This window comes from Populus trichocarpa, chromosome 11 (assembly GCF_000002775.5).
Source record: "Populus trichocarpa isolate Nisqually-1 chromosome 11, P.trichocarpa_v4.1, whole genome shotgun sequence".
Lineage (NCBI taxonomy): Eukaryota > Viridiplantae > Streptophyta > Magnoliopsida > Malpighiales > Salicaceae > Populus > Populus trichocarpa.
Genome location: NC_037295.2, coordinates 9,674,077 through 9,699,312, shown reverse-complemented (window position 1 = coordinate 9,699,312; position 25,236 = coordinate 9,674,077). Strand labels below are relative to the sequence as shown.

Genomic DNA, 25,236 nt, shown 5'->3' with positions numbered 1-25,236 from the left:
AAGTCGCCACCTATTTTATCCTTTCTTTTCACTTGTGTCCTCTGTCTTTCAATTCAATCATTTCTTCCAAAAAATTATATGCATTTGAGTGCTAATTTAGGCTCAAAATAGCTAATTTTGCAAAAAAATATTTAAGAATCAAATTGAAAATTTAAGAAAATTTAATTATTTCAATTCACAGTGTTTTGTAATAGAGTGAATGATGCATCTTCAATAGTAAAATCACCATACAACTTAGGTTTTTTTTTTTTTAATTCATTTTGTTGCATCAAAAGAGATTTTCTATAATGAAATTTTGTCTTGTACATTTCTATTCCTTTGTCATGGGATTTCATTAGATAAAGCTTTTATTTTTAGAGAGACAAAACAAAAAATAAAATTCAGGACTTTCAATAATCATCACAATAACATTGACACGTTGTCTCTAATTCAACATCAACCTAAGAAATCAGAAAGTTTGGTTTCTGACTTTTAAAATTAAAAAAACCCATTTTTAAATCATTCTACACTTGAAAACACACAAAAAAAACACATTAGAGACCTAAATACCCCCCCTTTTTTTTTGCTTAAACTAGAAAGAAATTGATTAAAAACAAAAAAAATCAACCTGAATTTAAAAACATTTCTAAACCCCAATCTACTTTCATCGACAAGATGTTAAAAAAATACATTGATGGAACTCTTCTCGTTGAAAGGAATTCGTTGACATTAAGATTGACCTTTTAGTCACTAGAACCGAGCTAACAAACAACTCGCTCTCTTCTCCCATAATCCAACAACTTCTTCTCTTCTATTTCAGATTTAAAGACTAAAAGATGAACAAAATAGAATTCTGGACCAAAACAAAATTTTCAAAAACTAAAGGGACTTGAAAGAAATTCAAAGGAAAATAGATGGACCAAAATAAAAATTTAAAAAAACCTTGAGGCATATTTTTCCAAATCTTAATGAATAGTACCTTAAAAAAGGGATGTGATTTTCATCCATTTTCAATTTTGATCCTTTTATGTCAAATTTTATTTAAATAACAAAATCAAAAGTTTAAATCAAATTTTGATCCTCAATGCGGACAAATCCTATAATTTTTATAAAGTTTAAATTTTGGCATTTTTGTTTTGTGCTATAGCTAACAAAAATGAAAGTCATATTTTCAATATTTTTATTCATATTTTTTCTTGTAACTTCATTAATGTTATAACATTTCACACAGAGAAAATTAAAAAGACTTAAGGAGGAAGTTTGCTATTTAATGATCAATAATAACATATTTAATGATTAAAATAAAATCAAAGCTTACCCATGATATTAGTGTATAGTTAGTAAGTTGCCAATAGATTGAACTCATCTTGGCAATTCAGTTATCAACATGCGAATTCTTGTCTTTTGGCAGACTTGTGATCATAGATTAGAATCGAAGACCTATTTTTCGGAATTATCGTTGTCTGAAAGGAATTGGCACTTTATGTAATATGATTCCATCCTTTTGTCTTTAGCCGTCACGTAGCGAAAGATCGACTCTATATATGTGTAGGCATCTATTGTAGCAAATCCATCAAAAGCATTTCACCTCTCTTCGAGTTTCGAATTCTGCAATAGCACTTGCCGGTAATCTAAATTATGTAAGGAAGTCATGAAACTTTTTCAAGTTTGATTTACTTTTCGTACAATGTTTATTGTTTAGTAATTGATACTTCTGTTTTCTATCCCTAAATTGCTGTTCAACTTTTGGAATTAATGATCGTATTGGTCCTGTTATTTATTGAACCTTTAAATTTGTTATTTTCCTTTTCCTATAATACACTTGTTAGTTTTAGTTTCCACGTAAGTGGGTGTACGCCGCACACACAAATACATACATATATACAGGAGGCTTATCTATGCAAAACAAATTCTCTAACATATATATATCTGGTGTATCAAATCGTGAAATTTCAGTAAGGAATTTGAGCTACCATACGTCCGTGGAACAAAAGAAAAGGGATATGTGGAAACTTGAGGTAGCTGATGGTGATGGCCCGTGGTTGTTTAGCACCAATAATTTTGTTGGTAGACAGATATGGAAATTTAAACCGCATGTTGGGACACCGGAAGAACATGCACGAGTTGAGATAGCAAGAGAACAGTTTCGATCTAATCGATCTCGTTGTAAAGCAAGCAGTGATGTTCTTAAGAATTTCCAGGTGAGTAGGGAATAAGACTCTCGTGCATATTTCTTACCATAAACAATTACTAGAGTTTTTCTTAGTTTTCTCTTCTTCTTCTTCTTCTTCTTCTCTTCTTTCCTGGTAATAACATTGCATTTGTTTAAGGAAGAGGTTTGGAATCACAGTCCCATCCTCTTTCTTTGCAAGAGGGACTAGGGAAACACAAGATCGTTATTGATATGACTACGGTGTAACTCAAAAAGCCTTCTCTTAAAATTGAGGATTTTGCAAGTAAACGAACTATAAATGGGCTTGTAGTTTAGTCTTCTTGGTTCTCTTGTGGTGAAGTCTTGTTTTTCATGTTAAATAAATAAACAAATTCAGTGGTTAATAATAATTAATATTCAGAAACTAGTCAACTAGTGGCTTATCCTTAAATATCATTGGGTAAATAAATCCAGGCTTTGATTGAATGAGGTGACTGACTGATCACGAGTTGTCATAAAAAGTTAGCCGAAGGAATTTTTTTAAAACTTTTTTTTTGTTTTTTTTTTTTGAGATAGCTTATCCAAGAAAACCAAATTGATCTAAGCATTCCACCAGTGAGGTTAGGAGACGGCGAAGAAATAACAGTTGAAAAGGCTGAAACTGCTTTGAGGAAAGCTCTTCGATTCACTTCAGCAACCCAAGCAAGTGATGGACATTGGCCTGCTGAATTTTCTGGCCCTTTATTTTTAACGCCTCCCTTGGTAAGTCTAAATTAATTTTCAATGATCGGATCCGTTTTCTTAGCTTTTAAAATGTTGTTGTTACCAAGGCATTATTAACAAAGAATAGAAAAGGATTGCAGATCATGGTCGTCTACCTCAGTGGAAGCCTTAATACCGTCCTATCATCAGATCACAAGAAGGAAATTATTCGTTATATCTACAATCATCAAGTAAGTATGTGTGTGTGTGTATATATATATATATATACCCCTTTTCTCCAAAAAGGGAAGTATATTTATAATGCAACCCACCCAACGATGTCGTTTGTATATAGCAGTAGTATATTTCAATACATGTCTACTGAACGACATGTACACACGTGTGCTATGTAAAGAATGAAGATGGTGGATGGGGATTCCATGTTGAGGGCCATAGCACAATGATGGGCACGGCACTTAATTATGTTGCCCTGCGTCTGCTCGGAGAAGGACCTGAAGGAGGCAGAGATGGGGCTCTCACAGAGGCCCGCAAATGGATACTTGATCACGGGGGAGTCACAATGCTACCTTCCTGGGGGAAGCTTTATCTTTCGGTAATAATATTCAAACACAAATTCTAGCTATAAGCTTTCTTTTATTAGCGTACATTATAAATAGCATATTAATTAGTTGTTCATCAAAAGCAATAATTAGCTGTCACCAAACTTTGGATGAACGATTAAAGAATAAATATATTTTAAATTTCAAGGAGTGACCTAGTGATTAAAGAGATATGCTGATTCAAAATCTTGCGATCAACACCTAGATGTGCTTTTAAAACCCCCTAAGAGAGAAACTTACTCTTTGTTGATACACAAACGAATAAATACGTCTTCTTAAGGCCCTGTTTGTTTGTCTCCTTAATGTTTAAATTTCTTATTGCAAAGGTACTTGGAACGTACGAGTGGTCAGGCTGCAACCCAGTGCCTCCAGAATTTTTGCTATTCCCTTCCTTTCTTCCTTTTAGTCCAGGTAAGTAACTACTTCATGGTCACCAACTTGTATTAAACTTGGTTCTTGTAAAGCTTAGTATAAACTTAATTACTTTGCCATCTTCTTCTAATTTGTCTCTCATATGACATGCAGGGAAGCTGTGGTGTCATTTGCGCACAGTGTACACACCCATGGCTTATTTATATGGCAAGAAATTCGTGGGACCGATAACCGATCTCATCTTGCAACTGAGAGATGAACTTTATAATCAACCTTATGAAGAAGTAGATTGGAATAAAGCACGCCATTTATGCTTAAAGGTTACTGATTGTTCTTATAAATTATTTCATGTAATTATTATAAATAGTTTGGACCATCAATTTTTGGATGGACTAGCTTTTGCAGCATGCATGTCCTTGTAATATATTTTGGTTATGATTGTCTCCCTAAACAACTTGGCTGAAACAAAATTGAACTTATTTCGAGTAACAGTTAATGCAGGATCACCCTTACTGTTTCCGAAATAATACTTCTGAAAGTTGATTACGTGCAACTCTGATAAAATGGTGCAGGAGGATCTTTACACCTCTCCTTCTCTTGCAAAAAATCTGATTTTTGATGGTGTTCATTACTTGAGTGAGAGGGTTCTTAGACATTGGCCCTTCTCCAAGTTACGAGAGCAAGCTCTACAAGAAGCAATGAAGCTTATTCACTATGAAGATGAAAATACTAGATACATGACTCATGCTAGTATTGAAAAGGTATTCCTGTAGAACATAGGTGGATTGAATCATTCAGATACTGAAGTAATGAAGTTTGATTTCTGAGATCAAGATGCTATAAGAATATCGATTGAAAAATTCATACTAGACTAGATTCGTTTGAGTTCTTTTTATGCTACATTATGAATAATGACAGTTGGATACTTTCAGTCCTTGAACATGATGGCTTGCTGGGCAGAAGACCCGACTTCAGATGCGTTCAAATTTCACCTTGCTAGAGTTCCTGATGTTCTATGGCTTGCAGAAGATGGAATGAAAATGCAGGTTTAGTGTTAATAAGCTGTGATTCAGCCGCAGTAATATTATTTTTTTTAAGAAAATATCAGTAACTAAAACGTACGTAAACCTTGGACTTGTTTGCTTTCAACAGAGTATTGGCAGTCAGTTGTGGGATGCAGCTTTTGCTACTCAAGCTGTTATCGCAAGCAAGCTTGTTGATGAATACGGGTCTACTCTGAGAAGAGCACATGAGTTCCTGAAACAGTCACAGGTTTATTCCTTAGTCCAAAAGATATCATATTTATTGGTTCACCGGTCTGGCATCATAGCCGTTATAGCTGTTTTGACATGACTTCACAGCCCTTGTTCAGACTCGGGGCAAGTGGTTGTTCGACAAGCCTGTGTTATATTATCCCCTTATTTGTTTTGTTGTACGATCAAATCCTCAGATTCAAGCAAATGCTTCTGGGGACTTCAGGAGGATGCATCGTCACATTTCCAAAGGAGCATGGACTCTCTCCATCAAAGATCATGGTTGGCAAGTCTCGGATTGCACTGCTGAAGCGCTAAGGGTAAACAGGTTCAATTTGTCTTCGTAAGAGTAATTAATGCCATAAAAGATTACGACGTTTGTAATGAAAAAAATTCCTTCTTTTGCAGGCTTTGCTCTTACTTTCACAAATGCCATCAGAAATTGTCGGTGAAACAATTGACACAGAAAGATTATATAATGCTATAGATTTCCTCCTATCTTTACAAGTATGACTCTGTAATTTATTCTTCCGCATCAACGTAATTTTCCCAGGTTGTGATAAGCTCTTACCATAGCACTTACGTTAGTTGTTTCCTTTGCCAGAGCAAAAATGGTGGTTTTTCTGTTTGGGAGCCAGCAAGAGGGCAGAGATGGTTGGAGGTAATATTTATTTATCGATGTATTCCCAAATCAACTTGAAACTTTTTCCTCTTCTAATGATATTTGTTTTGTGATGCCTTCTTCCTCAGGTGCTAAATCCCACTGAAGCTTTTGGTGATATGATGGTTGAAACCGAGTATGTTCATTCCGCCCTTTCTTTTAAATAAAACTCAAGTGTCTCAAATAAGGTGCAAATTGATAGCACCTATTGGTGTTTAGGTATGTTGAATGCACGGCATCTGCCATCCAGGCTCTTGTATTGTTCAAACGCTTGCATCCAGGATACCGAAGCAAAGAAATAGAAGCGTCTGTGGCCAAGGCATCAAGTTATATTGAAGATGCACAGATGAGCGATGGTTCTTGGTAATTATGTCCTATTAACAGTGAATGGAGAATAACATAAATACTCAAACAAGAAGAAATTGCATTATAGGGAATGCAGAGTAAGAAATTAGTTGGATGGTGTTCTGATTGCAGGTATGGAAATTGGGGGATTTGCTACACATATGGAACATACTTTGCATTAAAAGGGCTAGCTTCTGTTGGAAAGACATGCCGAAACAGCACGACGGTTCGGAAAGCTTGTGAATTTCTGCTGTCAAAACAACACAACTCAGGAGGATGGGGAGAGAGCTATCTTTCCTGTGCCAACTCGGTAACTACCCTATCCTGTTAAATATCATCTGTTCATACTTAAGCTCCAAGCTATTAACAGAATTCAATTATCCCTATTACTGGTTGAGACACCTGGAAAATTGTTTCAAACAGTTAGTTTCCCATCAGATTGTTTGAGGTTCTAACAGTTGTTTCGGAATGTCTCACCAAACAGGAGTATACAGAGATAGAAAAATCAAATGTGGTACAAACAGCATGGGCAATGATGGGTCTTATTCATGCAGGACAGGCAAGTGGTGATTAAATTTCAAATATTTATGCCCTATTATAAAAAATCATCAGTATAATCAGTCTGTTTTGATGATGAAATTTATTTCCATACTGCCACTCATCCTGCTACAAGGTCTAATATAATATAATGCAAACAATTAAAAAACCCTTAAAAGGATCAAAGTAACTCACTAAACACCAACTGAAAAGCTGAACTAAAACAGAAACTTGGTTTTGTCTCTGTAAACATTGAGTACCACACAAACTAAGACAGATGTATTGTGAACTTTTAGACATCATCTCCTCCTAACTAGAACACTAAACTAGAGTGCTGGTATGAAGTAATTGATTCTGATTTCCTGCTTTCCAAATGTGATTGGCATAATTTTTCCAGGTTAGTATTGGTAAATACTCCTTGGAAAGATTCAATCTAAAAATTATTGCCACATGTCATCTCCCTACTTCCTAACAGCCCTATTGCTGCATGGGTGTCAATTTGTGAACATTTTTCTTCCATTTGGCAAAGAAAAAAGAGGAAAATTCTTTAGCTTTTAACATCAGGAGCAAGGTGCCAGCCATGACAAGTACCTAATTATCATGATGAAACAAGCTCTGAGTATATGAAGTAATGTTGAAAATGTGATCCTGTTCAACCATTATGCAATTCTAGTTTGAAGAGTTTAAGTTATTGCATAATAAAAGGTTTTCCAAAGCATTGTTTTCTCTATTATTTTTTATACTAAGTGCAAGTTTTGACCTTTCTCCCCACTTCCTAACAGGTTGAGAGAGATCCGGCTCCTTTACATCAAGCAGCAAGGCTGCTTATCAACTCACAGATGGAGAATGGTGAATTTCCTCAACAGGTATGGCATACTATCAGATGGTTCTAGCTATCTTCTCTATTATCTTAACATAGGAAAAGAAAGAATTTCTCTACATTTATGATTTTCCATGATATTTTTTACTTTTAACATTCTCTGTAACTCTTTAACTATGAATTCTTTCTCACAGCAAATCACTGGGGCCTCCTTGAAGACTTGCATGCTACATTATGCTTCATTTAAGAATATATTTCCTCTATGGGCTCTTGGAGAATATCGGAAGTGTGTGCCCCTGAGAAAGCTTTAGTAAGCTCCATTTTTATGGGCTCTTGGAATGCTTGGCAGAGGAATACTGTTACATTTAATTAAAGACTTCTGTATGGCAAAGCATTTACTTACACTGTTTCAGAATGTATCTTACATTAAAATTAAATTAAATATGTACTGCATTTTCAAAAAAAAAAAAAAATGTATATCCCAAGCATATACATCGTGTTTAGAATAAATCTTATGTAGAAATAAACTGAATTTCAACAGGAATTAGTTCAAACTAATTATTTGTTTGTATCAAAATTTCAAACATTGAAGTAATAGAATTAAACTAAACCATGTTCTGTATTTTAATCATTGAACTAAATTTAATTATTTTCTTATATTTCCTATTGATTCCACAGTTTCAGACATAAATAAACAATTACACAGCCATTGAAGCGGTTAATTTTGGAATGACACAGGGGTCTCACCTTTTTCTTTTTCATTGGAAGAGTCTGTATTTTAAGCTGCAATTAAATCAAACTCACATGAAATGAAATTTGTTTTGATAAGAAACTAAACTTGTATTCTCGTTAGTAAAGTATAAAACAGAAGCCTGTGTTATTTAAATTGTATTCTCGTTTCAAATGTGGAGTTCAGTTCCATTTGTTCTGTTTCCTTTGCCCTCATCTTCCTCTAGAGTGTCTATTGTATCCAAACAAAATGAGATTTCATGTTTATGTTAATCTACAGCAAACCACTCAAATGATCTAGGAGACCAAATTGTACAAAAATCAACCAGCTTTTTGTGTAAAGCTTCTTAACATATTTTAAGTTTGATTAATGAATAAATAAGCCAAGCTTGAGATAGCTTTGTATAATGACTAACAAGAAATGGAAGGAAGGTTCACGTTTTTCAATCCTTCAAATCATTTAAGATGTTAAGTTCTCCTAGACTTTTCATGAAGATCCAGAAGGACCACCACAACACAATATAAGCAGACATCTCCACGACAAACAATAGCAGACTATACAAGCTTCAATATTCCACAACACAATGTGAGCAAACATGTACATGATAAGCAATAGCAGATTATATAAATTTCAAGTATTCAAGTAGCTAATACGCAAAGAAATGAAATTACTGGCCTATACAGTGTAAATTTTAACACATGCAAATACTCAAAATTAGTTTCCTCATTCCTATGAGTGAGAATCATCATGAGCAATACTTAGTATTAACATAAAACATATTTGTAAGAACTCAAGAAAGGATGTGACAGCATCGCTTACATGTTTAAGCTATCTGATTGTTTTACTTGATTGAACCTTCGTCTTCACTGAAACTGGGAAACTTTCCTACTCTTGATTTCTTATGATCAATACATTATCAAGCTCCTTCTGCAAATGTGATGTCAATTTGTAGTTAGAAACCAAACTTGTGTCCAAATCCTCCTTTGCAGCAACAAGTTGCGATTTTGTCATCTCTGCTTCAGCTATCTCAGAATTGCTCAAGAACCCATTGTTCCCTTGAAGTTAAAATGAATGTTGAGTTAAGCTGATAAAAAGAAATGTGAAGTAAAAAAAATCATCAAAATCAAAACAAACATGAAGAGGATTAACTACAATCAAATATTACTTAGAATCCTCAACTCATTCACTTGAATAAGAGATTCCTTAACAAACTAATCCGCAGTTCAATTTTTATATCCCAAAAAAAAAAAAACAAACGGAATTAATATCATCTTTACCTCAATTGTTATGAATCGGCATCGTATTTTGGAAGTTCTGAAATGCAATTTTGTGGTCAAGCACATGGACCGAAGATTTGCCAACTTCGAAGCTAACATCTGAGAATTGCTCTTTTGCAATTTCTATTTGTTTATATTTATTTTCTCGGAAACCAAACAGAGGTAAGATTGAGAGGTGATGGTCCAGACCCACACCACAAAATACACGAGTATATGGACGGAGACGATGTAGAATGGTCCAGCCTGTCACGCTTTGGTTGAGAGACTAAATCCATTTGGACCTATTTCATTGTTATTTTATTTAGCTCATTTGGATCTGTCTCATTGTTATTTTATTTATTTGAAATTATTTATGTTAAACATTTTGATTTGATGGGCCAAGCCCAATAGCGAGATGTTTTAGAGTTTACTATTTATATGTTCCTCTGTCATTTTGTGAGAGAGTTTTGATGATTAATGAAAATATTGCAGACTTTGCATATCTTCAATCCCCTTTCTTCTCTTTCTTTGCTTTCTCTTCTCAACTTCTTCTCTAAAAGCTTCTTTCTTTTCTTGCTTTAATTCTTATTATTTATTGTCCCGCATCAAATTTGGTATCAGAGCATAGCTTTTAATTGTTCTTACAATTAAACGATCCATATGTTTATATTTAACCCTAGATTGATCTAAAAAAGAAAAAAAAGAAAAAAAAAGCGTACTGTTCTGATTACAAAAAAAAAACTGTTCATCGGCACTATTCATCATCAACGACAGCGATTTTCAGCAACGGTGCCTCAGCCAATCACAGCGGCAGACCCACCACCGAGAAGACCTGCACATCAGTCCCACAGAGCGATCGACAATTCTAAATCAACGCCGATCACAGCCAACAATCACAACCAAGACATAAGTACACACCGATTTATTGCCTTCAACAACCCGCAGCCACAACAGGTCTTTGTCTTCAACAACCCAAATCAGTGTTACAAACCATCAGCCGCAACCACCACTGACTCGCACCTTCCTGCAGCAGCAGCAGCAGCATCCACAATGCCCTCGCCTTCAGCAGCGACAACAGATCATTAGGCCCCCGTCCAGCAGCGACACCACAGACACCACAGCCCCTACCCTCGCACCGCCGGGCCCAAGCAGAATCACAAAGCCCCATTTCGTGCGCCATCACCATCAGCAGCGGCAACATATCACAAGCGGTAGGGAAGACAGAAACAAAAGCTGGTAAAATATTAACCTAGCCATGTCAGCACCACGTTAGAGAATCCGCGTCATCAGTTCTTGCCACGTCGTCTGCCATGTTAGCAGATCCTGCCATGTCAGTGTATCCTGCCACATCATTTGCCTCGCCAGCATATCCTGCCATGTCAGCTGCCACGTAATCCTTCACTGCCACATCATCCGGTTAGAATTTTTACCCATTGAAAATCATCATTCCTAATATGCTTTTACACTTGTTAACCAAGATTTAGCATTAATATTATTCTTTGTGCTTGCCCATAACTAAATTACATAGCCCGACTTTAAATTGAATTACTTTAATTTTGAGCCATTAAAGATCTGATCCTCTTAATTAATTGTGGAGCTTAGTTAAATTAGTGGGAAAACTAAAACAGTGTGTTTGGATTACTTGTGTGCATTTAGAGGACTTACATTGTTTGCTTGCGCATTTTCCTGGTTTAATCTGTTATTACTTAGTTTCCAAGATAATAATAATAATAAAAAATTATTTATAAAAAAAATTAATTTTTTTTATTAGCTATAATTTTATTTTGCGTTTTACTTGTAAGTGTTATTTGTGATCTCAGTCTCAGTATTAGTTTTTGCATGCATTACATAGTGGTCGTGTAGTACACAATCTAGAAGTCATAGCTACCATGAACTCGAACTCTAGTAATGTTCTTAGAGATATTCAAGAACAATTACAACTTATGAGAACGGAAATGAGCAACATGTCCAATCAAATGAACAACCTTTTCGGGGAGGATGGAGTCCATAGAAACTTTGCAAGTAAGACAGTCTAATGAGAGTGAACATTCTAGTGACAACCATAGGAATCCTCAAAGACCAGTTTCTCGTAGGAACTGCCAACGTAACCAACATCGGGGTCACAATGACTTTGATGACCCTAACGATAATGAGCGTTCCAATGATTACCGTCAAAGACCAGTTCATACTAGGAACCGTCAACACAACCGCAATCAAGGCTATTATGACTATGATGACCCTGACGAGCGAGTCATGAGGCATATCAAAGTAGAAGCCCCGACTTTTGAGGGTCAACTTGACCCATGGATCTTTGATAGATGGATCCGTGACATGGATCAATTCTTCGACTGGTATAATTTATCTAAGAATAAGAGGGTAAGATTTGCAAAGATGAAACTTAGTGGGACCGCTCAACTCTATTGGGAAAGTGTAGAAGAGTCTTTGGATAGGGGAGGTCAACCTCCTAACACTAATTGGGTTGAAATGAAGACTAAGTTAGAAGAAAAGTATTTGCCTCGTTCTTATAGAGGAAATCTTTTGGACCAATGAAACAACTTGAGGCAAGGAGGCAAGTCTGCCAATGAATATGTGGCACAATTTGATGAGTATAGGATGAGGTGTGCAGTTAGGGAGGATGAAGTGATGACCCTAAGTAGATTTCGAAAAGGCTTAAATGATGACCTTAGAAGAGAAGTTGTGCTTAGAGGTGTATCCACCCTTGATAATGCTTATACCTTAGTACAAAATTATGACTTAGTCATAAAAAGCCAGTGGACGAGATGTCAGGACACTCGTAGTATCCCTTCTAGATCCCAACCTGGTAGTAATAACTCCATATTGGGTGCCCCACCTCATAAACCCAATCCTTTGAGTTCCCAGATACCTAGAGAAGACAAGGGTAAGGATATTTTTCATGAAGCACCTAAGATAACCTCAAGAATTCAGTGTTTTAAGTGTCAGGGTTTTGGTCATATTTTATCTAGTTGCCCTAATAAGGCTCTGTTCATCAAGGGGCAAGAGGATATGGATGAAGAAGATAATTATGATGATAAGGTATATGAACCCAATCCCAATGATTTTCAAGATCTAAATGATGAGGAGGATGAGTCTAACTTGCTAGGATGTGTTAGGTCTATATCCACTCAAATCAAGACAACCAGGTTAGGTGTGGTTAGATGTGCTTTAACACAACCTAAAGGAACTGAGGATTGGAGAAGAACTGCTATTTTTTACAAATGTGGAGATAAAGGGTGTAAGATCATCATAGACAATGGTAGTTGTATCAATGCAGTTTCCTCAGGTAGTGTTCCCACTTAGGTTTAAAGTTTGTTGCACACCCTAAACCCTATAGTGTGTCTTGGGTTAATGATACATCTATAACGGGCAAAGAGAGATGTCTTTTTCCCATAAAGATCTTGGACTATCATGATGAAATTTGGTGTGATGTCATTCCCATGGATGTAGGGCATGTCATTTTGGGTAGGCCTTGGTTATATGATTTGGACGTTACAATCTTTGGACGATCAAATTCTAGTTCATTCACTTTTCAAGGTAAAAAAATCCAACTTATTGGATTACCTCCAAGGTCTAATGATAATAGTCAGAAGAAGAATAAAGTGAAAAAAGGAGGGCTTAACATAATAAGTCCTAGGGAGTTTGATAAGGAGATTTGTGAGGAGTCTATTGTGTTTGTTGTAGTGGCTAAAGAGATAGTAGAAGACTTTTTATAGGAGCCACCTGAAGAGGTAAGAGAAGTGTTGAAAGAATTTCTAGATGTTTTCCTTTCTGAACTACCTGATGTTTTACCCTCTATGCGTGATGTTCAACACGCCATAGATTTTGTCCCTGGTGCCATATTACCAAACTTGCCTCACTATAGGATGAACCCGAGTGAACATGCTGAATTGCAAAGGCAAGTATGTAAATTGTTACAAAAGGGATTTATATGAGAGAGTTTGAGCCCTTGTGCAGTACCTGCACTGTTAACACCTAAGAAAGATGGATCATGGAGAATGTGCGTAGACAGTCGAGCCATCAATAGGATTACAATCAAGTATCGTTTTCCAATTCCTCGATTGGATGACATGCTAGATATGATGGCAGGAGCCCAGATCTTCTCTAAGATTGACTTGAAGAGTGGGTATCATCAGATTAGGATCCGTTCGGGAGATGAGTGGAAAACGACATTTAAGACTAAGGATGGTTTATATGAATGGCTAGTCATGCCTTTTGGCCTTTCCAATGCACCAAGCACTTTTATGAGAGTAATGACACAAGTGCTTAGGCCATTTATGGGAAAGTTCTTGGTGTTATACTTTGATGATATTCTTATTTATAGCAAAACCAAGGAAGAACATTTCGATCATCTTATTCAAGTTTGTACCACCTTAAGAAAGGTAAGTTTGTTTGCAAATGTCAAAAAGTGTTCATTCTTTACAAATCAAGTGGTCTTTTTAGGGTTTATAGTGTCATGTAAAGGAGTCTTTGTTGACCCCCAGAAAGTCCAAGCGATAGTAGATTGGCCTGAACCTAAGACTATTCATGAGGTTCGTAGTTGATGCAACCATATTATTCGATAGTTTCACCCATATTTAACTAGTGTTTTGCCTATGTTTTTATATATAAAATGCATTGATATTCTTTGTTTTATGTTTTGAAGGCACTTTTGGATTAAAGATGCAAAAATGAGGTAATTGGAGGTAATTGACAGATTTGACCTTAAGTTGATGTTTTGCACAGAGCGTGAGCTCTAGAGGTTGAAATGAATTAATTCCAGTGGCATTAAAAAGCTAACATCCATTCCTTTCTGGAAATATAAGGCAAGAAAATAAAATAAGGAAGAGCATGGAAATCGCAGCCTTCAAAGTCAAATCTCACAATCTACCAGTGTTGACCTTCGTCCATTCCGACTTGAATATCTGGAGCTACAGAAGTCCAATTGATGCAAACTCAATTTTGTTGGATTCCTGACTCAAAGTCCTATCATATCTCAAAATTTCAGCAAAACAAGATGTCATATGAGGGAGATAGGTTTTTTCAAAGATGACAACTGAATTCTACCAGCAAACAAGTTTCGTGAAGAAACGAGTCCAAATTACGTTTCGAAGCATCTAAACCAATATCTAAGTTTTTATTTCAGCAATTTAGCTCCTCTAAGTCAAAGTTTGAAGATTTCATGCAAGGCTATTTCTCCTTTTTTAGGAAAATAGTTATTGAAGTACTTAAATGTAAACTGTCTACTTAAGGGAGGACTATTTTGTAAAATAGAGACTAGGGTTTCCTAGAATATAAAAAGAATGAGAAAAGAGAAGGGGGGCAGCCAACCAATAGGATAAAAACGCCCCCTTCCTCTAAGAAACCCTAAATCATGCATTCTTCCTTCTTTTTGATTAGTTGTTCAACAAACATGCAAGGCTAAACTAGTTTTCTTGGTTGCAAGGACACAAAAACCTTCGGATTTCAAGAACTGTGAGATTTATTTAACCTTTTCTTTTCAGTTTATATGATGAATATGTTTGTTCTCCTATGCTTATTTTTTTTATGATTGTTTATTTTAATTGCTAGAGCGGACTCTAAGTTATTATTGTAGACAATCTATTGCTAAGTTTGATATCAAAATCGGAGTTGTGGTATATGAACTCGTGAAGCAACTGAGTTTAATAATTGTGGTGGATCTACATTATTAATCTTTGGGAGAACATTCAATCAAATCAAACATAGACTGCGGACAGTTATGTTTTCTTGATTAATCAACTTATCTAGTTCTTAAGGCTGCCATTGAATTAAATTACTAGTGCGGACACTGTGGTTGTTTGATGGTTAGAGTTAGTTATACGGCGGATCCGTTAACTAACCAATGTTAAGAAGAGATAAATATTCAGAATATAAATTGATATTTCATTTCCATGATCAGTTCTGATTTCCGTAGGTGGATGTTTACTTGCAACCAAGGTTTGTTCTCTTGATAATTTTCTGATTTTATTAAATTTTGTTTGATAGTTTTCTGTTTTCTTTTGTTTTAGTCTAGATAACGTCCAAACCCCCCCAAATTGCATATCATCTAGCATACAAATCTGACTTGAATCTTCCTTGTGGGATCGACCCCTTGCTTGCTCTATACTATCTTGTGTGTTGTGTTTTAAGCTAGGATAATTAATTTGTGCGACCGAGACATCGCAACAAATTTTGGCGCCGTTGCCAGGGAAGTAATTTTAGTTGATTCTTGTGTTATTATTTTTATTTGCTGTGATTGTTATTTCTTTTTCTAAAAAAAAAGAAATATAATTTTTGTTTGCTGCGGTACTGTTACGGCAGTACTGTTCAAAACAGATTTTTTGGTGGAATTAGGTATCGGCCTTTTGTTTCCTAAAGGAAAACAACATTCTAAATAGGACTAGTCATAAATCACTAGCCCCACCTTATCGAGGCCAAATTGCACTGTTTTCTAGGGTTTTTAGGCAGTTTTAGTTTTCTAGCGTAGGATTTTCGTACAATTTGCATTGTTTTCGATCTCTTTTGTGGTTGGTTTCTTTTGAGTTTTCTTGATGATTTATGCCAGTAACCTGTTCTACTAATCAAAGTCAAGTGCAGTTGAATCTCAAAATAGAAAAAAATTTACGCAGGTTACGAAAGGAAGCTCGCCTCAACACTATGGCTGTTGCACGACAACAAACACTCAAGGAGCTTGCTGCTCCTAATGTGGAAAATCAGCCATTGTGCATAAATATCGACAATAATGTAAACTTTGAGCTCAAATATGGTTTTATACATTTGCTACCAACATTTAATGGTCTTACAGGAGAAGATCCTCATACTCATCTCAAGGAGTTCCATATGGTTTGTGTTGGCATGAAACCGAACGGAGTTAATGAAGAACAGGTTAAGTTGAAAGCTTTCCCTTTCTCTTTAAAAGGGGCAGCAAAGGCATGGCTTTTCTCCATTCTTCCAGGTTCAATTGGAACTTAGAATGGCATGAAGAAGATCTTCCTTGAGAAGTATTTCCCAGCATCTCGACTTGCCAACATAAGGAAAGAAATATGGGATTCGGCAATCTTATGGAGAGACACTTTCCGAGTATTGGGAAAGATTTGAGCAACTGTGTATTCAATGCCCTCATCATCAAATACCTGATCAGCTGCTCATTCAATATTTCTATGAAGAATTGATGCCTACTGACCGTAGTATCATTGATGCTGCAAGTGGAGGGGCATTGGTAGATAAGACACCCGAGGCTGCACGCCAATTGATCTCAAACATGGCAGCCAACTCGAAACAGTTTGGCACCCGTGGAGACTTCGCAAACAAACGAGTAAATGAGGTAAATATTTCTAACCTTAAGAATAAAGTTAATGATCTTACTTCTCTTGTGCGTTCTTTGGTTTGTGGCAATGTACAACAGGTGAAAGTTTGTAGCATATGCTCCTTACAAGGACATGCTTCAGATATGTGCCCAACAATGCAAGAAGATTACATTGAACAAGCTAATGCAGTTGATGGAGCATTCAATGGACAACCTCAGCGTAAGTATGATCCTTTTTCCCACACGTACAATCCTGGATGGAGAGATCATCCCAACCTATGGTATGGGAACCAACCTCAACAAGGCAATCAAGGCCGACAATTCCATTCCCATGGATTTCAGCCCCAACAGAATTATCAAGCAAGACAACCCCTTCCATTCACAAACTCCAATGTTATGGGGTCGTCATCCAGTGATGATCTTCGTGAGATGATGAAAACTTTGGCTTCTAACACTGTGACCTTGCAACAAAATGTCATGTCTTTTCAACAGGAAACAAGGTCAAGTATTCACAACTTGGAGAAGCAAATAGGGCAAGTAGCTTCAAATGTGGGGAAATTGGAAAAGCAAATGAATGGAAAATTGCCCTCCCAGGCATTGAATCCAAAAGAGAATGTTAGTGCGATCATGTTGCGAAGTGGGAAAGAACTTGAAGAGAAAAGGTCGAAACAAATTGAGATGGAGGAAGAAGAAGAGATAGAAACTGAATTGAGTACAAATAAGGAACATCCTCCTCCTCCACAAACTGAAACAAAGACCAACACTCCAAAGGTAACTCCTCAATCAATGAATTCCAGTTTTAAAACAATTCCACCCTGTCCTGTGAGTTCTTCTAGGTCAAAGAAAGAGGACAAAGAAAAAGAGATTTTAGAGGTTTTCAAGAAAGTAGAACTCAACATTCCTTCGCTTGATGTTATCAAGCAAATTCCCAAGTATGCCAAATTTTTGAAGGAGTTGTGTACTACCAAAAGAGCTTTCAAACTGAAAGGTCATGAAATGGTAAGTATAGGTGAAGTTGTATCTGCTGTTGTTCAAAAGAATATGCCTTTGAAGCAAAAAGACCCAGGTGCGTTTACTAACCCATGTGTTATTGGTAATGCTAGTTTCAAAAGGGCATTATGCGATTTAGGTGCATCCATTAGTGTTATGCCCAAACATGTTTATGATTCTCTTAGTCTTGAGCCTTTGAATAAAACTAGCATTGTAATACAACTTGCGGATCGTAGTTTTGTTTACCCACTTGGTGTGATAGAAGATGTCCTAGTCAAGATTGATAGTTTGGTCATTCCATGCGATTTTTATATTCTTGATATGAAACATGATTCTTGTGATTCATCAAACAACACTCCTATATTGTTTGGGAGACCATTCTTGAAAACTGCCAATACAAAGATTGATTGTGGTAAGGATACTTTGTCTATGGAAGTAGGAGATGAAAATATTGAATTTAATTTTCATGATGCAATGAAATATCTTTATAGCAATGTTTATTCTATCACATGCTATGACCAAGTTGATAAGTGTGTGCAACAAGTTTTTTTATTTTGATTGTGAGGATGGATTAAGCGTAGCTTTGAACTATGGCTATGATTTTACTAAGTTAGAAGAGATGGAGAGGCACATATATGTTCCCCAAAACGTGCACGAATCAGCATTGGCTTTGCAATCTTTGCAAACTGTTCCCCATGGTAATGTCTTTGTTGATTTAGTACTTTCACATAAAAAAATTTTGCCATCTATTTTACAGGCCCCCGAGTTAGAATTGAAACCTTTGCCCGATAATTTGAAGTATGTATTTATTGGCGACAACAATACACTTCCTGTTATTATAGCAACAGGTTTGACAAATACGCAAGAGGAAAAACTTGTGAAGTTGTTATGTGATCACAAGACGGCCATTGGATGGACTTTAGCTGACATCAAGAGCATTGGTCCCTCAATGTGTATGCATCACATACTATTGGAGGACAATACGGAACCAACAAGGGAAATGCAAAGGAGGTTGAACCCGCCTATGATGGAGGTAGTGAAAGCTAAAATTTTGAAACTGTTAGATGCAGGAGTCATTTATCCCATCACGGACAGTAAATGGGTGGCGCCAATCTATGTGGTGCCTAAAAAGACTGGAATCACATCGGTGAAAAACAAAAATGATGAGCTCATTCCTACTCACATCTCGAGTGGATGGAGAATGTGTGTTGATTACAGAAAGCTAAATCTTGCTACACGCAAAGATCATTTCTCATTACCATTCATGGATTAAATGCTTGAACGCCTAGCAGGTAAGTTTTTTTATTGCTTTCTTGATGGATATAGTGGATACAATCAGATTGTTATTAATCCTGAGGATCAAGAAAAGACTACATTTACATGTCCATTTGGTACATATACATATATGAGAATGCCCTTTGGTCTCTGTAATGCACTTGTAACTTTTCAAAGATGCATGGTGAGTATTTTTTCTGACTATGTTGAAAGAATAATTGAGGTTTTCATGGATGATTTCACGGTGTATGGTGATTCTTTTGATAAATGTCTAGAAAATTTATCTTTGATCTTGAAAAGGTGCATTGAAACTAACCTTGTCTTAAACTATGAAAAGTGTTATTTTATGGTAGAACAAGGAATAGTTCTTGGGCATGTTGTGTCTTCACATGGATTAGAGGTTGATAAAGCTAAAATAGACGTTATTTCATCATTGCTTTACCCCTCCTGCGTGAGGGAAATTCATTCTTTTCTTAGCCATGCAGGTTTCTATCGACTCTTTATCAAAGATTTCTCGAAGATTACAGCACCCTTGTGCAAACTATTAGCCAAAGAAGTGGATTTTGTGTTTGATCAAGCATGTAAAGATGCTCATGATGAGCTTAAAAGGCGTGTCACATTTGCCCTTATCATCCAACCACTAAATTGGGATGAGCCTTTTGAGATAATGTGTGATGCGAGTGACTATGCGGTAGGGGCTGTCCTTGGGCAAAGAATAGGGAAGAATTTGCATGTTATCGTCTATGCTTCCCGCATGTTGGACGGAGCACAATGCAATTACCATACAACTGAAAAGGAACTTTTTGCAGTGGTGTTTGCTCTTGAAAAATTCAGGTCATATCTACTTGGTACAAAAGTCATTGTTGTACTGACCATGCAACTTTAAGGTATCTTTTGAAGAAAAAGGAGTTCAAACCAAGATTGATTAGGTGGATCTTACTTTTACAAGAATTTGATCTTGAGATCAAAGACAAAAAAAGGTGTCGAAAACCATGTGGCTGATCACTTAAGCCGACTAAGGACTGAGGATATACAAACCGAAACAATATGAGAGACATTCCCCGATGAGCAGTTGTATGTGTTACATTCCTCTACAAGACCATGGTATGCTGATTTGGTGAACTATTTAGTCACCAAAGAATTCTCTCCAAGTTTGTCTACATCCCAAAAAGACAAGTTACGAGCTAATGCTAAATATTATTTTTGGGATACTCCTTATCTGTGGAAATTTTGTGTGGATCAAGTAGTTAGGAGATGTGTACCACAAGATGAATTTCATTCCATTCTTACTTTTTGTCACTCTCATTCTTGTGGTGGGCATTTTGGAGCAAAAAGAACGGCCTACAAGGTACTTGAAAGTGGTTTTTATTGGCCTTCTATTTTTAAAGATGCATATCATTTTTGCAAATCATGTGAAAAATGCCAAAGAACAGGTAATATCACTTATAAGAATCAAATGCCTTTAACAAATATTCTTTTAAGTGAAATTTTTGATGTTTGGGGTATTGATTTTATGGGTCCATTTCCTTCTTCTTTTGGCAATCTTTATATCCTTCTTGCTGTTGATTATGTGTCCAAATGGATTGAGGCGAAAGCCACACAAACTAATGATGCTAAGGTTGTTTTAGATTTTGTCAGGTTTCACATATTTGACAGGTTTGGAATCCCTAAAGCTATCATTAGTGATCGTGGCACTCATTTTTGCAATCGTTCAATGGAAGCATTGTTACGCAAATATCATGTGACTCGTCGGACTTCAACAACATACCATCCTCAAACGAATGGCCAAGCTGAAATTTCAAATCGAGAAATCAAGTCCATTTTGGAGAAGACAATGCAACCTAACCGGCGAGATTGGAGTCTACGACTTGGTGATGCACTTTGGGCTTATCGGACTGCTTACAAATCACCTATAGGAATGTCACCTTATAGGATGATTTATGGAAAAGCAATGGGCATCGCTTGAAACCTTTCTATGAAGGTTGGATGGTAGAACTCACCGCTTCTGCGGAGTTAGCTGAACCAATCTATAAAGAATGAGCATGGAACATGTCAAGCCAATGACATAAAACAAAAGCGCTTACTGGGAGGCAACCCAGCACAAAAAAGAAAAAAAAACAGATTTACTTTCTTTTTCCCTAATCTTTTATTTTTTGCATTTTACTTTATTTTTGTCATTCTCCTATATTCCTTTTCTTTTATTTCAACATTGAGGACAATGTTGTGTTTTAAGTGTGGGGGTATTGGGAGAATGTTAGTTTTCTTATTTTGTTCCAAAAAAAACAAATTTCTATGTTTGATCTTTTGAACTCCTATTGGTTTATGAGAATGTGAGTATTACATATGAGAATTAGTTGAGATAGATGGAGATATGAATCGAATGAAGGAGTGTGCATGCAAGTTTTAAGGTTTAATTGGTTTAGGGATTGACTTTGAGAATATGTCATGTTGACTTTATAGTGTTATACCAATGCAAGCTTTTGAGCCTTCAACATTATATTCCTTGATTGTGCATTCTTTCAATGATATGTATCTCTAGAACTTGCTTCATATCTTGTTGAGATTACATTTGCATTACATATATACATGAAGATGATAAAGGCATTAGGAATTTTAACCACTTGAGCCAAAAAGCCAACCTAAATCATATTATCGTTAGTGAGCCCCTTTTGAGCTTCTTTATCTTTTCTTTGTTTTATCCATGTATAAGCCTTAACTTTATATATGTTTTCCTTTTCCCCTGGCCAAGGATTAGTAGAGCATATACTAGTGATATTTCATGGAATTATGGTTGGAAATTATATGAAAAGAAAGAAGAAGAAGTGATGCTTCATGAAAAGATGGGCAAAGTTGCCAAAGGTAAAAAAAAAGAAAAAAAAAGAAAAGGAAAGGAAAAAAAAGAAAAAAAAAGGTGTTCCTTTATGTTCTTAAGATTTACGTTGAAAAAGCTTAAAATCAAAAGAAGTTAAGCATTGGTGATTAAAGATGGAAAATTTATGTGCTTTGATGGAATATCTTGTTTGAAATATCATTTTTCAGAATGCTCTACTTTCTTTGGTTTGAACCTTTTCTTTTACTCTCTTTTACCTCACCTTAACCTTGGCCCTATTACAACCAGAAAATAAGACCTTTTGATTCATGCATTGTTTGTAATATGTTAGTAATGAAGATGAGATTGAAGAGCAAGCTTATGGTAGAACATATTCATTGATTGAATTTGAGAGATTTAAACACATAAGCCTTAAACACGTGAAAATAAATTTTATTTAAATCCCGACGATTAATTGAGTTTTGAAGTTTGCATGTAAATAAATTCATAAAAATTTATACTCTTTATCCTTCTTAATTGTGTTCTTGTTTATAATGCATATATTCTTGGATATTGATGGGAGATTAGGAGATTAGTCATAGTAATTTGATTTAATTTAACTTCAATTTGATTTTATCTATCCTTTCTCGAGGACGAGCAAGAGCTAAGTGTGGGGGTATTTGATGCAACCATATTATTTGATAGTTTCACCCACATTTAACTAGTGTTTTGCCTATGTTTTATATATAAGATTTCTTGATATTCTTTGTTTTATGTTTTGAAGGCACTTTTGGATTAAAGATGCAAAAAGGAGTAAATTGGAGGTAATTGACAGATTTGACCTTCAGTCGATGTTTTGTGCAGAGCGTGAGCTCTAGAGGTTGAAATGAAGTGATTCTAGTGGTATTAAAAAGCTAACATCCATACCTTTCTGGAAATATAAGGCAAGAAAATAAAATAAGAAAGAGCATGGAAATCATAGCCTTCAAAGTCAAATTTCACAATCTGCCAGTGTTGACCTTCGTCCATTCCGACTTGAATATCTGGAGCTGCAGAAGTCCAATTGATGCAAATTCAATTTTGTTGGTTTCCTGACTCAAAGTCCTATCATATATCCAAATTTCAGCAAAACAAGACGTCATATGAAAGAGATAGGATTTTTCAAAGATGACAACTGAATTCTGTCAGCAAACAGGTTTCGTGAAGAAACGAGTCCAAATTACGTTCCGAAGCATCTAAACCGATATCCAAGTTTTTATTTCAGCAATTTAGCTCCTCTAAGTCAAAGCTTGAAGATTTCATGCAAGGTTATTTCTCCTTTTTTAGGAAAATAGTTATTGAAGTACTTAAATGTAAACTGTCTATTTACCGGAGGACTATTTTGTAAAATAGAGACTAGGGTTTCCTAGGATATAAAAAGAATGAGAGAAGAGAAGGCGGACAGCCAAACAATAGGATAAAAACCCCCCTTCCTCTAAGAAACCCTAAATCATGCATTTTTCCTTCTTTTTGATTAGTTGTTCAACAAACATGCAAGACTAAACTAGTTTTCTTGGTTGCAAGGACACAAAAACCTTCGGATTTCAAGAACTGTGAGATTTATTTAACCTTTTCTTTTTAGTTTATATGATGAATATGTTTGTTCTCCAATGCTTATTTTTCCTATGATTGTTTATTTTAATTGCTAGAGCGGACTCTAAGTTATTATTGTAGACAATCTATTGCTAAGTTTGATATCAAAACCGGAGTTGTGGTATATGAACTCGTGAAGCAAATGAGTTTAATAATTGTGGCGGATCTACGTTATTAATCTTAGGGAGAACATTCAATCAAATCAAACATAGACTGCGGACAGTTATGTTTTCTTGATTAATCAACTTATCTAGTTCTTAAGGCTGCCATTGAATTAAATTACTAGTGCAGACACTGTGGTTGTTTGATGGTTAGTGTTAGTTATACGGCGGATCCGTTAACTAACCAATGTTAAGAAAAGATAAATATTCAGAATATAAATTGATGTTTCATTTCCATGATCAGTTCTGATTTCTGTAGGTGGATGTTCACTTGCAACTAATGTTTGTTCTTTTGATAATTTTCTAATTTTATTAAATTTCATTTGATAGTTTTCTGTTTTCTTTTGCTTTAGCCTAGATAACGTCCAAACCCCCCCAAATTGCATATCATCAAGCATAAAAATCTGACTTGATTCTTCCTCGTGGGATCGACCCCTTGCTTGCTCTATACTATCTTGTGTGTTGTGTTTTAAGCTAGGGTAATTAATTTGTGCGACCGCGACATCGCAACAGTAGTTTTCATGGGCTTGCCACCTTTTATCGTCGTTTCATTAAGGGATTTAGCACCATCATGTTGCCTATTACAGATTGTTTGAAACAAGATGGGTTTAAGTTGAGTAAAGGAGCTAATAGAGCATTTGAGGAGGTTAAGAAGAAGATGACGGAGGCCCCAGTAATGCGGCTACCTAATTTTACTAAAGTGTTTGAAGTAGAATGTGATGCTTCGGGAGTCGGTATAGGTGGAGTACTTAGTCAGGAATGTCACCCTATAGCCTACTTTAGTGAGAAACTTAATGAGGCAAAACAAAAGTACTCAACTTATGATAATGAGTTTTATGTGGTGGTTCAGGCCTTGCGCTATTGGCGTCATTACTTGTTACCACAGGAGTTTGTGCTTTACTACGACCATAAGGCCCTCCGCTATCTTAACTCCCAAAAAAAGCTCAATCACAGGCATGGTCATTGGGTTGAATATTTACAAGCATACTCATTTGTTTGAAACATAAATCTGGAATGAAGAATAAAGTTGCAGATGCTTTGAGTCGTCGGGTAACACTATTATCTGTAATGAGTGTTGAAGTCACAGGATTTGAGAGACTCAAAGAGGAGTATGAATCTTGCTAAGAATTTGGAGAAATATACTTGACATTGAAGGATGAGAATCATCGTGTTATAAATGGTTATCACCTCCAAGATGGATACTTATTTCGGGATAATAAGCTTTGTATCCCAAAAACATCCGTGCGTGATTTTTGATATGGGAGATTTATGCTGGAGGTCTCTCAGGACATTTTGGAAGGAATAAAACCATCGAAGAGGTGGAACGTCAGTTTTTCTGGTCTAGTTTGAAAAAAGATGTCGCCAAATTGGTAGGTCAATGTCGAACTTGCCAACTAGGTAAGCATAGAAAATAAAATACTGGTCTTTACACCCCATTGCTCATTCCCACTTGCCCTTGGCAAGATGTAAGCATGGATTTTGTGCTTGGGCTTCCACGTACTGCAAAGAAACATGATTCTATTTTTATGGTTGTCAACCGCTTCTCTAAGATGGCCCATTTTATTCCTTGTACTAAGACCACATATGCTTCTAGAGTTGCAAAACTCTATTTTAACAAGATTGTCAAGTTGTATGGTCTTCC

General features: G+C 35.9%; 1 protein-coding gene and 1 long non-coding RNA gene across 2 annotated transcripts; one reads left to right on the top strand and one right to left on the bottom strand.

The window, feature by feature from the left end:
- Positions 1-1,943: 1,943 nt before the first annotated feature.
- LOC18103247 (beta-amyrin synthase) lies at positions 1,944-8,054 on the top strand. Its single transcript, XM_024581023.2, has 18 exons — positions 1,944-2,180; positions 2,708-2,893; positions 2,995-3,084; positions 3,249-3,446; positions 3,780-3,864; positions 3,979-4,145; positions 4,398-4,586; positions 4,758-4,871; positions 4,978-5,097; positions 5,276-5,398; positions 5,487-5,585; positions 5,683-5,739; positions 5,829-5,875; positions 5,959-6,102; positions 6,217-6,394; positions 6,569-6,643; positions 7,404-7,487; positions 7,636-8,054. The coding sequence occupies exons 1-18, from the start codon at positions 1,983-1,985 to the stop codon at positions 7,750-7,752; spliced, it is 2,271 nt and encodes a 756-aa protein (XP_024436791.2). The 5' UTR covers positions 1,944-1,982; the 3' UTR covers positions 7,753-8,054.
- A 936-nt stretch (positions 8,055-8,990) lies between these two features.
- On the bottom strand, positions 8,991-9,604 carry LOC127903967 (uncharacterized). Its single transcript, XR_008056767.1, has 2 exons — positions 9,449-9,604; positions 8,991-9,255 (listed from the first exon to the last, which is right to left on the bottom strand). It is a non-coding gene; the product is annotated as an uncharacterized LOC127903967 (long non-coding RNA).
- Between the last annotated feature and the right edge of the window lie 15,632 nt (positions 9,605-25,236).